This window comes from Zonotrichia albicollis, chromosome 3 (assembly GCF_047830755.1).
Source record: "Zonotrichia albicollis isolate bZonAlb1 chromosome 3, bZonAlb1.hap1, whole genome shotgun sequence".
NCBI classification, from domain to species: domain Eukaryota; kingdom Metazoa; phylum Chordata; class Aves; order Passeriformes; family Passerellidae; genus Zonotrichia; species Zonotrichia albicollis.
This window is the reverse complement of record NC_133821.1, coordinates 73210633-73224028: the sequence shown is the minus strand read 5'-3', so window position 1 is coordinate 73224028 and position 13396 is coordinate 73210633. Positions and strand designations below refer to the sequence as shown.

Sequence of the window (13396 nt, the reverse complement as noted above, 5' to 3'; positions counted from 1 at the left end):
ATATGAAATAACTATGAGGATAAATATATCTGAGCTAAAATACAGTGCATCATACATCCAAATATCAACACAGCACATACTAACTACAGGGAGGCAATGTGCTCTGTGGAAAAATTATTTTTGAAGAAGGCATAGTGATATATGTAATGGTGGAGAGATGGTAATGGGCAGGAGGGTTAATTTTTAAGCTATCAGAGAGCTCTGCTGAGATGCAAATTATTTTTTCTTGTCTCTGCTGACAGGTATGGCTTGTTATGCTCCATTTTCACCTTTGTTATTTTGTTGTTCCTTAAGGCTCTTCTTCAGCATTGCTGAAGGGAGGAGGGGACATGTCATAGGTCATTTTTGCCGAAGTTGGTGCTGAAAAAAGACTAGTTGTGTAACAGTTTTAGCTGGATTTGTGCTCTTATGTAATGTCAAAAGTATTAAGAACACAAATGCAGTCTCCATGTCTTCCTCACTAGTGGAAATACTGGAGGATGTTTGGTTTATGGGATTTACAGAGAAAACACAATATTGCTGGAATGCCAAAATCAGTGTCGTTCCAGCTACTTCCCTGAAGATATGTTCTGACCAATGTAATGTTCAGAAATATGTAGGGGACTCTAATGTTTCTCAGTGAAATTTGGGTCTCTCCTGTATGGTGCATTTTGGACTGTTCTCCAAATAGTTTTAGACGGTGTGAAGAACGGGCAGTGAAAAGGTAAGACAGAGATATTTTATCATAAAGTTAAATGTGCCTATAAATAAAATTAACTACAAGGTGTCATTTCAAAAAATCAGTTTAGAGGGATATCTGAAAAGTATTTTTAATACGTACATTCAACCTGTACATAAATAGGTTGCACTACAAAGGACCTTTTAGACTTGGAAGTCAAATCTTGGTCTTCATGTTGTCATCAGCAAAATTCCACTTGTGCTGAATGGTTTAGGAAGCTTTTCTGTTCACAAATTCTTTAAGACTTGTATGCCACAGGCAAGAGAATATTTGATATTTTTCTTTTTCATGGGCAACTCTTACCAATAAGCTATGTGCTTATAGTTTGCCAGTAGAATCCTTATTTTAGGGTCTCATCCCATTCTAGTTTATGAGAGTATATCTGCTGTCAGCAAAAGAATGACATAGCTATTGAACTAGTTAAGCTAGAGAATGAGGCCTCAGTGAAATAAGAGTATTGCATTCTTGCCATGAGAAGAAAGGAGAAGAAAGGAGATTCAGTAAAACACAATCTTTTCCATCTTCTCTCTATTGTACTAGAATAAATAAAGCAAGCATAACCATTGCTTCTTCCTTTTTAATTATAATTTGTGTTCCTTCTGTCAGTGTTGCAATGTTTTAGCCCTTGTTATTCAACAATGTCAATGTGTTTGGTTTGGCTTATCCAACTGGAGACTCCTAGAAATTCCATACCCTAGTCTTCAGTTTCTCCCTGTGGATTGCCTTGTTAGTGAAAACAGAGACAAGCACCTTCATAGAAGGAGCCCTTTCACTTGGCGGTTTAAAAACTTGTTAGATCAGTAGGATGTTGTGGCTTAGGAACATAAAATTCTAATATATTATCTGAAAGGACAGAGCATTATGTGGCCTCTGCCATCGAAGCGGTGGTTTGTAAAACACAGTCCTGAACAGAGCACTTTCAGCAATAGGTCCTGCTGGGGCTAAAGCTATGTGACAGAATGTGGTGTGCCATACTGCAAATGTTAATCTTATTTCCCCTCCTTCCTCCACAAAGTTATTACTTTCATAATATAATATTTTATATATATAATATTACTTTCATAATATAATAATTATACAATAATTATATACATGATAATAAGGAGAAAATACCCTGTTGTAAGGACTTAGGCAGTAGGATTTTTTTTTCTTTATCAATTGCCAGTATATTTTGGTACATGCTCGCAATTCCATAGTTTTTGTTCAAAGGAGAATGAGAACCAGTGGAGTTTTATTTCTGAATTTTTTATGATCATTTCTTGTCTGCCAACACACACCACAGGATAGAAGGCTGATTATATTGTGCTCTCCTTTTGTTACTAGGTTAGTACTTCTAATTCTGAGCTTATCTGCGTCACTGGGAGTATCAGATAATTTACTCAGAAGGAAGCCTCTGACATGCTCAGAATTAGTTTAGTCAGCAGAAAGTCATCTTTGCAGAAAAGCTTACTGATTACTCTGAGAGTGCAAGTTACCTGTACTGAAGGGTCTGTATGGGTCAGAGCATGTATTCTGGATCACTAAATTGAGATGATTCTGTGTTTGAATCTGCATGCTATTAGTGAAATTAGTGACATATTTTAAAATAATTCAGTCTGACTAAGAATATGCATTCACTCTCTAGGTTTCTTCATCTTTCTTTCTCTGTCCTTCCCCAAATCTTCCTGTAAAGAAATTTTTAAAAGTGAAAAGAAAAGAAAATTGTGGAATGTGGAAACGGATTTGATGATTTTTTTCTATTTTAAATATCACTGAATCATTTTGAAGTGTATCTGTTAAATGTACCTAATATGTATATGCTTGAAAGAGCAGAGTTGTATTTGTCCTGATTCTTTTCTGTGCTTCAGACAGCAGATTTTGCCAGAAGGTCAGTGTCTGCTGAAAGAATACTTACTTGATGTAAATATGATTTTCTGTAAACAAAGGTGTATCAAGCAGGTATTCCCCAAATCACTGCATTCTGCTCTTAACCAGCATGCACTGGCCCATCTGGGGGATGTTGTCTGCAAGGGGGAAAGAGAGGATTGCTGAGATAAGGATTGCTCTGAAGAATCCTGCACTTAGGAAGCTGTGCAGAAATGGGCATCCTCACCCATGCTTGTTTTGAGCCACAGTTACTATGTTTATCAACATTTCAGTGGATGTGACTTAGGGAGAAATTAGTTGCAGGGATTCTAGTCTCTTGTTGTTAATACCTATCACTATTTCTGTTCTATTTTTTGTTTCCAGCTACAAGAAAACACATGAGACCCTGAGCCATGCGGGGCAAAAAGCAACAGCAGCTATCAGCAATGTAGGAACAGCTATCAGCAAGAAGTTTGGAGATATGAGGTATCAGCATCTGCTGCTTCTCTGGTCTTACTTAGAGGACTAAATGTATAAATCATTTGTCAGCTCTTCATTTCCTTCTACATTAGTGTTCTAAAGGTTCAATAGAGTATTTAATAACATTCATGTTTTTAAGTGGAAAGAAGGTAATGATGACCAAAGATAGAATTTTTATATAAGTCCTGTTTTTGCTTTAAAAAGTACAGTCATAAATCCTTTTGTAATAACTTTGAAAACTCAAGGAAACGTATAAGTAAAATGGAACAAAAAATTGCTGTTAGTTCTTCATTAACCCAATTTATTCTTATGTGGATGCTAGAGAATAATATCATCTGAAGAAAAGAAGCCTACCTAGGAGCTGCTTGTGATAATACAAAAAATATTTCAGGCTATTTTTATTCAGCTTTTATTCAAGACATACTGCAAAGTTTTGTTCTGCAGTTGTATAAAAATAGATATGATAGAAGTAACAGGAGTTGAGGTCAGTAGAACTGCCACTTAAAGGCAACTTCAGTGTCAGGCTTTATATGTTGATGTATCTTTTAAAGTGTTGGTTTTAAAGTTCCTCAGTATGAGAGCAAAAATTGTATACTGTAAACCAGCATTCCAGTTTTCATTAGGCAGTAGAATTACAGAACTTCCTGAGTGATTGAAGGAGTTGATTTTTTTGTTATAAGTGGACATGGATAACTCTAAAATTGTGTAATTAGGGTCTCATTTATTAATAGTGCATATTATCCCATTAGTATGTAGTCATTTTTTTTGTTATTTTGTACTGTATGATGTAACCATATCCTAAGATCTGTGTGTGCTGCAAATGACTGAAGCTTAGTTCATGGCAATAAAACCTTTTTTTCCTCTTTTTATTTTTATTCTGTATCTTAAATCTTTAGAGTCCCCCCCCCCTTAATACCTACCTTTTACATACAGCTCAATAAATCCTCTAAAGAAGTACTTATGTTTTTCTAGGTGAAACTGAAAAAGGAAAATCTTCATTACTGTATCATCTGCTTTACAGTGTCTTTTTCCACACTGCAGTTCAAAATGGAAATGTAGTGAATGACTTGCAACCTTCATACATAACTAAGTTATGTATGAAGAACTAAGAATTTTTTACTTTATACAGTTAAACATTCATGAGTAGTATATGCCTATCAAATGCTAGAAGAATAAGAAGGCATGCAATTATATTTTTATTGTATCTTTTTTAGTGTTCAGAAATCTAAGAGCTGAAAACTTTCTAAAACATAAATTTGAGCCTTCATTTAAAAGAAAAAGGTTTTCCTTCATAAATTTATCATTATTTAGAATTTATTTTAACTTTTATGAGCTTTTGAAATTCATAACACCTCACATCTCCCCAGAGGAATAGAAATTTATGTGGTAAAGTCTGTGGTTTATTTGTTCATTCATTCATTCATTCATTCATTCATTCATTCATTCATTCATTCATTCATCCCCTATTTGGAGTCTCCCTGGTCTTTCCTTTGGTGCCTTCTGGCTCTTCCATTATGAAAAACAGTGAGTGAGTTCTTCTTCTGACCTTCATTTCACTCATTATTTCTTGTGAGTTTATTGTATTTCACTTCAGTTCCCTCTTTCCAGGCTCCAGTTGGATGAGTCATTTTCACAAGCCTTTTTGTTACCTTTGTTAATTTTTTCTGCCTTCCCTGCATTTATAGTTGTATTCTGTATTTTTGAGAAATGTATATGTGTGATGCATGTGGCACCAACATATTCCCTGTTTCATTTTATGTTTTCTTAACACTTCCTCTTGCAAAAAAGACAAGCCCTCAGCTCAGCAAACAGGTCCTGTTGCTGCTTCCATGCTTTAGATCCTGCAGCAGTGACCAAAGAGTTTCTGTGTGAATACTTTGAGCACTGGCTCTGGATTATGGAGGGAAGGGTGACTTAGCGATTCAGGATTTCTCAGGTCCTGTTACTTGTGCCTTGCACATGGTGTGAGATTAACTGCAAAGGCAGAAATGTCTTCACTGAAATACAGCATGTTCAGCCTTTAATATTTCCCTTAATTAATCACTGTTACCAAATGCGTTTGTCTTACCTATCAGTGTCAGCCCCCCTGCCCATGGCAGTCATGCTTCTGACATGGCAGATGGGAGGTGTTTATCCCATTAGCTCTTTGGCTCAAAGCAGAGGCTGAGTCCAAAAGCATTCTGATTAATCAAAAAGAGGATTTCTAGTAGCTTTCTTTGATTGAAATTATTACCTTGAACCTGGTGGGAATTTTTCAGGAAAATATGAAGTACCAGCGCTGCCTTTTTTGTGGATACTTGCTGTTTTCAGTTCTCAGTTAGGAGAGTTTTCTTGATGCTTGATGATGAAGCAGCAAGTGGTCTAGCCAGGTTCCCATAGTTATAGAGAGAGTGGCGTGACTGGGACCTTCTGCATCTGCTGCACATCCCAAATCTGGAGTGATGGGCAGTATTCTTCCCTTAGCAACAAAGCTGGCCTAAGTTCTTGGCTCAGCTTGGCCAGGTATAGTTCTGTGTGGGGTCGCATTACAAACCTTATCACTTAAATAACCTGATTATTAAAAATCTTCCCCCTCCCTTTCCAATCTCACTTGTGTTTGGACACAAAACTGTAAAGAGGCAGGAATTTTCTGTGTCATTGTTGGCTTGCTGTTTTTGCTAATCCAAATAATTTTATTTCAGTGATCTAGTGTATGGATTATCACCACCCCCTCCCAACCTGCCGTTTTAAACAATCATCAGACTCTAGCTTAATTCTCTTGGTTAGGCATTAAGGCTGATAGTCACCAATGACATCCAGATGCAAATCCCTGTTCTGCTTTCACTCAGAGCAGACATTTGAAACTGATTTCTAAAATCCAGATGTCATCATAATTCCCAGTATGTTCAGCAGCCTTACCCCCTGGTGATGGTGATTTTACAAGGGTTTGTAGACAGACTGACTAAATACTGAAACCTGCCTTCTTTATGAAACAAAATTCTGTTTTCTATGTTACCTGCTACATCAACTGTACAGAGCACTACATGAAAAACATATTTCTGTTCTGAAGTTATTGGATCTTAATTTTCATTTTGTTTTGTCTCTAAAAATATTACTAAAATGTAATATAAAAACAGGCCAGACATACTCCCCCAAATGTGCTATTTTGTTATGTTAGCATTCAAGAAGATAAAATCTGTGAGAAAAATCACATAATTCTATGTGTCTGAAAGAACAGATGCCACCCTTTGGGGACCAAGTGCTTTTCCTACAGCTGCTGTGCTTCTCTTTCATCCCCACCCCATCTTCCCAGTGTCACTACTCTGTAATTCATTTTGTGCATGAATAATCACTAGCATTTTACATTTTCTGAATTTTGTATTAATAAGCTTGTAAGGGATCTTTACAGTCATAATGTATCCTATTTAATGTTGTGTTTCTAGAAATACAAGAAATGCATATAAAACCAATGTACAGATACCTCTGCTTTAGGATACAAACCAGACACTAGCCATATAGCTAAGATAATAGATTCTTCATTAATAGGCCTTGTTAATAATTATATGCCATCAAGATTTATTTTTTTTTTTTTGCTCCTCCATCTCCAGCTCACATTGTCTCTTTTAATATTTATCTGGTGTGGAAAGTTAAGAGGAAGGAGGTAGTCCCAGGTGACTCACAGGGCATTGATCAGAGGCTCAGATCTCTCGGTATTAGAGATTGCACTGACATTTTAACATGGCTCTTGCTAAGAGGAGCACAGATCTGATAGAGTTGGGGTCTTTATCCTTTTCTCCTTTGCTTTCTGCTAAAGTTTGAATATTTTCATGCTATACTGCTGGACTACTCTGCAGTTGTCTGTATGAATCTATGTCTCATCCCTGCTGATGACCTTTTTAGAAACAAGTTGTGATACCAAGCGAGCGATTTTTTTGGGTTGCTTTAAAAAAAAAAGAGGAAAGAAAGAAAAAATAAACTATGTGCACTACACTATTGTATGCACACTACCACATACATTGCTGCTACTCGAGTGAAGGTATTTAAAGATTAGGCTAACAAAGGCATGCATGCAAATGAGGATGTCAGCGGTTACATTTTGCATAGCTCCTTTATTCAGCTGCCTGGTACGTTTTCTTTAATTACATGATCACACAGACCCCTTTCAAATTCAGTGCCTGGGATGAGCCAGCTCTCAAGATGAATGAAGGTAATATAATGCCTCACTCCTGCCAGGAGCTGGAAGGCACAGGTGGAAAGACACAAAAGGCTGCAGGGAGGGACAGCCTGGGGGCATGACTGTGGCAGTTGAATGTGCCCCGAGAACAGGAGGCACCAGAGGGGTGGAGGAAGGCAAAATTAATTCCTCTCCAGAGGTGCAAGGGGGATTCTGGGAACTACAAGGCAGATACTGGAGGAATGCATTAACCTGTTATTTTCTAAGCACCTAGAAGATAGCATGAGAGCAAAAACATAAAAGGGTTTGTCAAGAACAATTATCTTGAACTGACAGCACCTGTCATAGAGGATAGATGGAAGGTAGGAGATGTGATAGAGCTTGACTTTGATAAGCCTGTCTGTATTACTCTTGCAGACGTAGAGAAATACAGCTTAGGTGTTATTGCTTTAGCAGGAAGAGAGCGTAGGGAATTGAAAATTGTATCCAAAGAATAGGTCTCAGTAGCTGACCATAATGTAGGATTTTGCAGGCATCTGTCCTGAGTCTGTTATTCATCAGCATTTTCATTGCTGGGTTAGATAAAAGTGCCAGGATGGCATTGCTTAGAATTCTCAAATGATTGCAGTGGCAGGGTATGTAAGCACTTTAGCCACCAGGATTAGAAATCCACATTATTTTAAATGATGAAATAAAATTCAGTGTAGGAAAGTGTAACATGCTTTATTGCCAAATGGGGAAAAAGCTGAAAAGCAGAGATGGGGAGCACTGATTAGGCAGCTCTGCAGAGAAGGGCTACAAGCCTAGCCTTGTGGTTCACAAGTGCAGCTGAACAGAAGTTATTTCTGAAGGCTGTGAAATCTCTGTCATTTAAAGTTTTTAGAAGCAGGCGGGGCCAAAATCTTTTGGTGATGGCTCAGGTATGATTAATTTGCTTTACCACTTTGGGAGTTGACTTTGCTTGTGCCTTTTTTGTTGTGCCTTTTGGGGGGTTTTGTTGTTTGTTGTGGTGACTGAGTTTTTGCACAGCCTTTTAGAATTTCTGTGATGTAAGGGTGTTCTGGGCACTTAAAATTGCTGTCAGATGTGAATTCCTTCAAATGCTGTAGCTGTCATGCCTGCAACTACCATTCTCAAACTTTGTCTTTTGGTACCCCTATAAAGGAAATAGCAACACTTCCTTGCTTCAGAAAATTATTTCATAAACGTTTCTTTTGCTGATGGATGAGGAAGTTGTTTTCTCTCACTTCCATGGACATTTGTCCCTTAATTTGTGCTGGTTTTTATAGGTCTGCAGTAACAGAGATTTCATTATCATATGTCTGTGCAGGTACCTGTACTTGCATGGAGAAGGGGGTGGCTGGCTCTGTAGTGGGAGCCAGCAGGTAGTAAAAGGAGGGCAACAGTATTACTGAAACGGGTCTGAGCAGAAATGTGTTGTGAAGACAAACCCTTGACTGTTTGAGAAGCAGCAGTATACATGATGATGTGTATAACCTTGTAAATAAACCTGAAGAAATCAATGCTTTTCTTTGGAGCAAAGTATGAACATTGCACAGTAAATAATGCATCACACTACACATTGAGAAAGGATGTGAAAAATGAGCATTTGAAGGGATGTTCATTAAGTGTGCACCACCTCTCTGGCTCACTGCATGAAGCAGGTGTTCCCTTGAAGTGGTCTGTAATTAAAGACTACATCAGTAACACAGATGAAGGAGAGGCTTGTCTGCCTCATCATTTCTCAACTTTGGAACATTAATGACATCCTTTGAATATTGTATATCAGTGTGTCTCTCCCAGTTCCGCCTTAATTAAGTTTCCTGAGAGGTGAAACACAAAGTGTTTCAAGTATTATTTTCAACAAAGAACAAGTATTTTAGAAAATGTTGTTTTAGGAATTAAAAACTCCTTATTTTTACATACCCTTTTTAAACTGAGAGATGATTAAGGGATTCAGAGGGGGAAAAACATCATTTGCTCTTATGTACTTGTACAATTCCAGTTCATCTATACTTTCTCTTTAATGATATTAAAGGAGGCTATGAGAAGAGAAAACAGCATTGTTTAAATCTGTTCTAATGAAGAGAACACAAAATTTAGTTTTTAAAGATAAAACTTCTGTTTTTCAATGCATACAGAATAGGTGACTGCATAGTGAAGGACTGAATGAAAATTTTTGCTTTGGGGGGATATGAACTGATCCACATTCTACTGTGAATTCCAGCATCAAGATTTGAATGTAAATTATTTTTTTTTCTCCTTGGGCAGTTTGACATGCTACAGATGTGTGTGTATTTTTGTTACCTTTTCCTAATACTTTTAACTCTTGCTTTTCTTTCCTTGTGCATCCACCCCAGATCGCATTCAATTAGGTAAGACACATTACTCTCCATGAACACTGCCTCTGTATTTGACAAGATTTGTTTTATGGGCTGTAATGCAGTAACCTCTTTCCTTTCAGCATCATTATATGCTACTTAAATTGTTATGCCTCATTCTTACAGCATGGTGAATGTAACAAGAAAAGGATTCGACTAAGTTTTTGCCTTGAGTAGGTTAATCTTAAATTCAAATAATGGACACATTCAAAAGACGTTGGTCATGAGAAAACCTGCTGATATTTAATCCCATTCTCTCAACCATATTCTTTCTGTCAGAGGTTTAACATGAACAACAAACAGTAAAAAGAGCTATTCAGCTGAGTTTTGTAAAGATTTTATGAAGTATTTAATTACCTCATCTTCTATAGAGCAAAAGTATCTTGGTCATGATTCTTTAAAAGTCTTGAGTCTGGGGGAAATTTCCAAGTTCTGAAGATGATAAAGGAGTTCTTTATAATTAGAGTTTGAGTTTATTAATTCTGTAAAGCACTTGAATATATGATTTTAAAAAAATGTTAGAAAACAATTGTATGTGTTCTTAAAGATTCTATAGGCAGTCTGGCTTTAGGTCAGATCACCCTGAGGAGAGGCTGAACAGCCCTGAAGGCCTTGCCACTCCCTCTGGCCTTCAGTGTATCTTCAGTGCACTGAAAAGCTCAAGAGTATTTCTTCCATTCAGCTAAGTTATCCTAACAAGGACTCTAATTCATGAGTAAATGACAAAGTACAGCATAGATTGATCTTCTAAACTCACTCTAACATGAAACTAAAATGTAATAAGTGACAGATTCCTCTGTCATGAAGGATCCCTGTTCTCTGCAATGATCACTATCACAATCATGCATGTCTTTAAAGAAAGCTTAATATTTTAGGCTTGTACTAAAGGAAGATTTTTGCACTATTTCTATAACTTGCATTATTACCTCTTTAGAGAAATTAAAATATGAACTCAAAAAATAAGCATTTAATATTTTGATTGTCTGTCATGTGCCATCTCTTAGCTGTGTGAATTTAATCTTCTGGTTTAAACCTTTATATTTGGAATGTTTTCCTATTAAAAGAGGAGCAGTCTATGCTGAAATACTTCCAAACTCTATTTTTCCTATTTGTTGTGGGTTGCAAAATTAAAACGGCAAGGATGCTTGTTTAATTTAATGAGGACTCTTAAAGATTTGCTGCACTTGTGAAATGTTTGGGCTAATCTTTCATAAGTCTTAAAAATTATGTGAAAAATTGAACATGAAACATTAGCATTGTCTGCTGTCAGTTCTTGTCCATCTGATCTTAAAAGAAGCCTTAAAATATATACAACAGCAAACAGTTTGTATTACAGCTCACTATTCCACCTGCTTGCCAAATAGCTCTTCCCTCCCTTCCCCACCCCCATTTGTGAATCTTTAATCTGGAAAAGCAAATCTCTATGTAGACTCAGAGCTGCTCTGATTTTGTGTCATTTATAACAAACACGTGTGCTTTTTGTATGAGAGCTTTCATTTTTTAATACTATAATCATGCTTTGCTTGCAGCCAAGTGCTGGTGATGCTTACAGTAAAGCTCTCCCTGTTCTCAGTCAGACCAAGCTGCAGCTGTCAGTCAACACTGAAAGCAGCAATGCAGGGGTTTTTGGAAAAAGACACACTCTTGCATCATACGCTTTACCTAAAGTGCTCAGATCTAAATGTGCTTATGAGAAGTTCTTAAGCTTCAAGTAAAGATTCTTGTTTTTGACCAGGCATGATGTTTCCCAGCAGCAGGGAACAGGTGATGCTGTGGGACACAGAGCTGGTGTCTCAAATGGGAGAATTTGGCTCATGTAAGTCAAGCAGTCAGCGTGGGTGGCATTTGGAGGTCTAAAGGTGTGCAGTATGATTTGGGGATCTTTGAGTAATGCAGAGGCACCATCCTCTGCTTACAACTTTCCAATACTCCTGCTGCTGGGAAGTCTGAGGAGGGAAATATCATAAAGAGAGCTGGATGAGAGCTGTGGAAAATAGCTCCATACCTTTGGTAAAGTTGAAGAGTGAAAGAGGAAGTGAAATGTCCTGGAGAGGTGCAGATATGTGAGAGTGCTGCCTCTCTGGCTGAAGAAACCTCTTTTCCTCAGCCTTTTTCTGGCTGAAGAAACCTCTTTACCTGTTTAGGTAAGCAGTTGTGCAGGAACCTTTTGAGATTGGGAGTCAGCTGAACCAGCTGTGCTGGTGTGCACAAACCTGGGGTGTATCCCTCCTGCCCAACACAGAGCTCGTCCTCTGTCACTGCGGGACATGGAGGTGGCTCTCTGTGCCATTTCATGTGTCTCTGTAGATAGCCAGGGCCTGCACCATTTATTGAATTTTGCCAGGAGCTATTTTGCATCATTCTTTTGAGCCCCACTGCTGGTCAGTTGACTTGAGAATGTGGCAGTAAGATCTTCAGTGCTGAGAGTTTGGCAAGCCCCTGCCAACCAGAAGAGGAAGAGTACCGGCTGTCTTGACTATATGTATATGTACATTTAAAGCTAAGTTAAAAAAACACATTATAATCATATTGGAAATGAGATTTTCAGCATTTTTTTCTTATGTTTTGCTTTCCTCCCACAGCTACTCTATTCGCCATTCCATAAGCATGCCTGCAATGAGGTAATGTGCTACCCACATTCTGCTTGCTATGGTGATGTTCAACAGAGTAATGAGGGGGGATTTGCATACTTTGATCCTGAAGTTTTTAGTTGGATGAAAAGTCTCACTTCAATCAATTAATGTTATTCATGTAGATGAGTGCTGCAGGACAGGCTAGCTGTGGTTGGTTTTTTTTTTTTTTTCATTTTAATTGTATTAACTGCTTAATCTGTTCTACAAGCCTTTGAGTAAATGAAGCAGTTCTGAGATGTATTTGGGTAGCTGATTGTTATCAGGTTTGTATTACTGAATCTGAAATTCAGTTGTTTTGCTGTCTCTAGAACATCATCCAAAGCCCATTAACGTCAGAGATGCTTTCCACTCCAACAGGCTTTGGATCATGCTCCTATGGAGGGATTTTACATGAGTGCTTTCATATTTTAATGGCTATAATCACACTTTACTTGGCTGCAGCCAAATATTGACGTCTGTTCAAGTAAAGCTCTGACTGTTTTCAATAAAATTAGTATCCAGCTTTCTTTTTACTCCCTTGGCCTCTAAATACATGACTGTCCCCACTCTGTGCCAAGCATGCATGAAAAACAAACTCACAACTAAATGATGGATGCTAATTCATTCAGCTTCAGCAGGTGGGTAGTTTAAGGCAGCATTCACCAATGTGACCTATGGATCACATATAAGTTATAAAACTGAGTTTCTTTCTCCTTTTGACCCTTCTTGCCCTATGAAAAAATCTGTCATCTAAATAACAGAAACTAAATTTGCATTATTTTTTCAACTGGCTTCTGTTTGTCCTTCCCTTAAATTGGGGTCATTTTAATTCAGCCTGATGAGGGATATGATATAAATGTATTTGCAGAGCGAGGAACTGTGCTGGACAACAGGGCCTGAGCTTCAGAGTATTCACTAATAATGAAACACAATGTATGTTTTAAATGATCTCTCAGGTGCCAAGCAAGGAGCAGAGAACAAGAAGGTCCCCTTCACCCATGGTAGACTTGTCCAAGTCTCCACTATGTTGGGTGAACGCAGAGGAAAGCTTAGCTTAGTCAGAAAGGCACCTTAGGAACACAGTCTCTCTCTAAAGTCTTTGTCTTTGAAAACAGCAGTGACAAAATCACAGGGAAGGGTGGGGGGGGCAGGGCAGGATTCCTCAATGACATTTGGGACCCCTTCCCATGTGGTTCTAATCTCCTTC

At 37.8% G+C, this 13396-nt stretch overlaps 1 protein-coding gene across 2 annotated transcripts in view; it reads left to right on the top strand.

The window, feature by feature from the left end:
• TPD52L1 (TPD52 like 1) overlaps positions 1 to 13396 on the top strand; it is a 52726-nt gene that overhangs the window by 34831 nt on the left and 4499 nt on the right. Inside the window, exons 4-6 of one of the 2 annotated variants that reach the window (XM_074537863.1) lie at positions 2948 to 3049; positions 9557 to 9571; positions 12160 to 12198. In XM_074537863.1, coding sequence (XP_074393964.1) covers positions 2948 to 3049; positions 9557 to 9571; positions 12160 to 12198 — 156 coding nt within the window. The remainder of the gene's footprint in view (positions 1 to 2947; positions 3050 to 9556; positions 9572 to 12159; positions 12199 to 13396) is intronic. The other variant, XM_074537864.1, reaches the window with a different exon arrangement.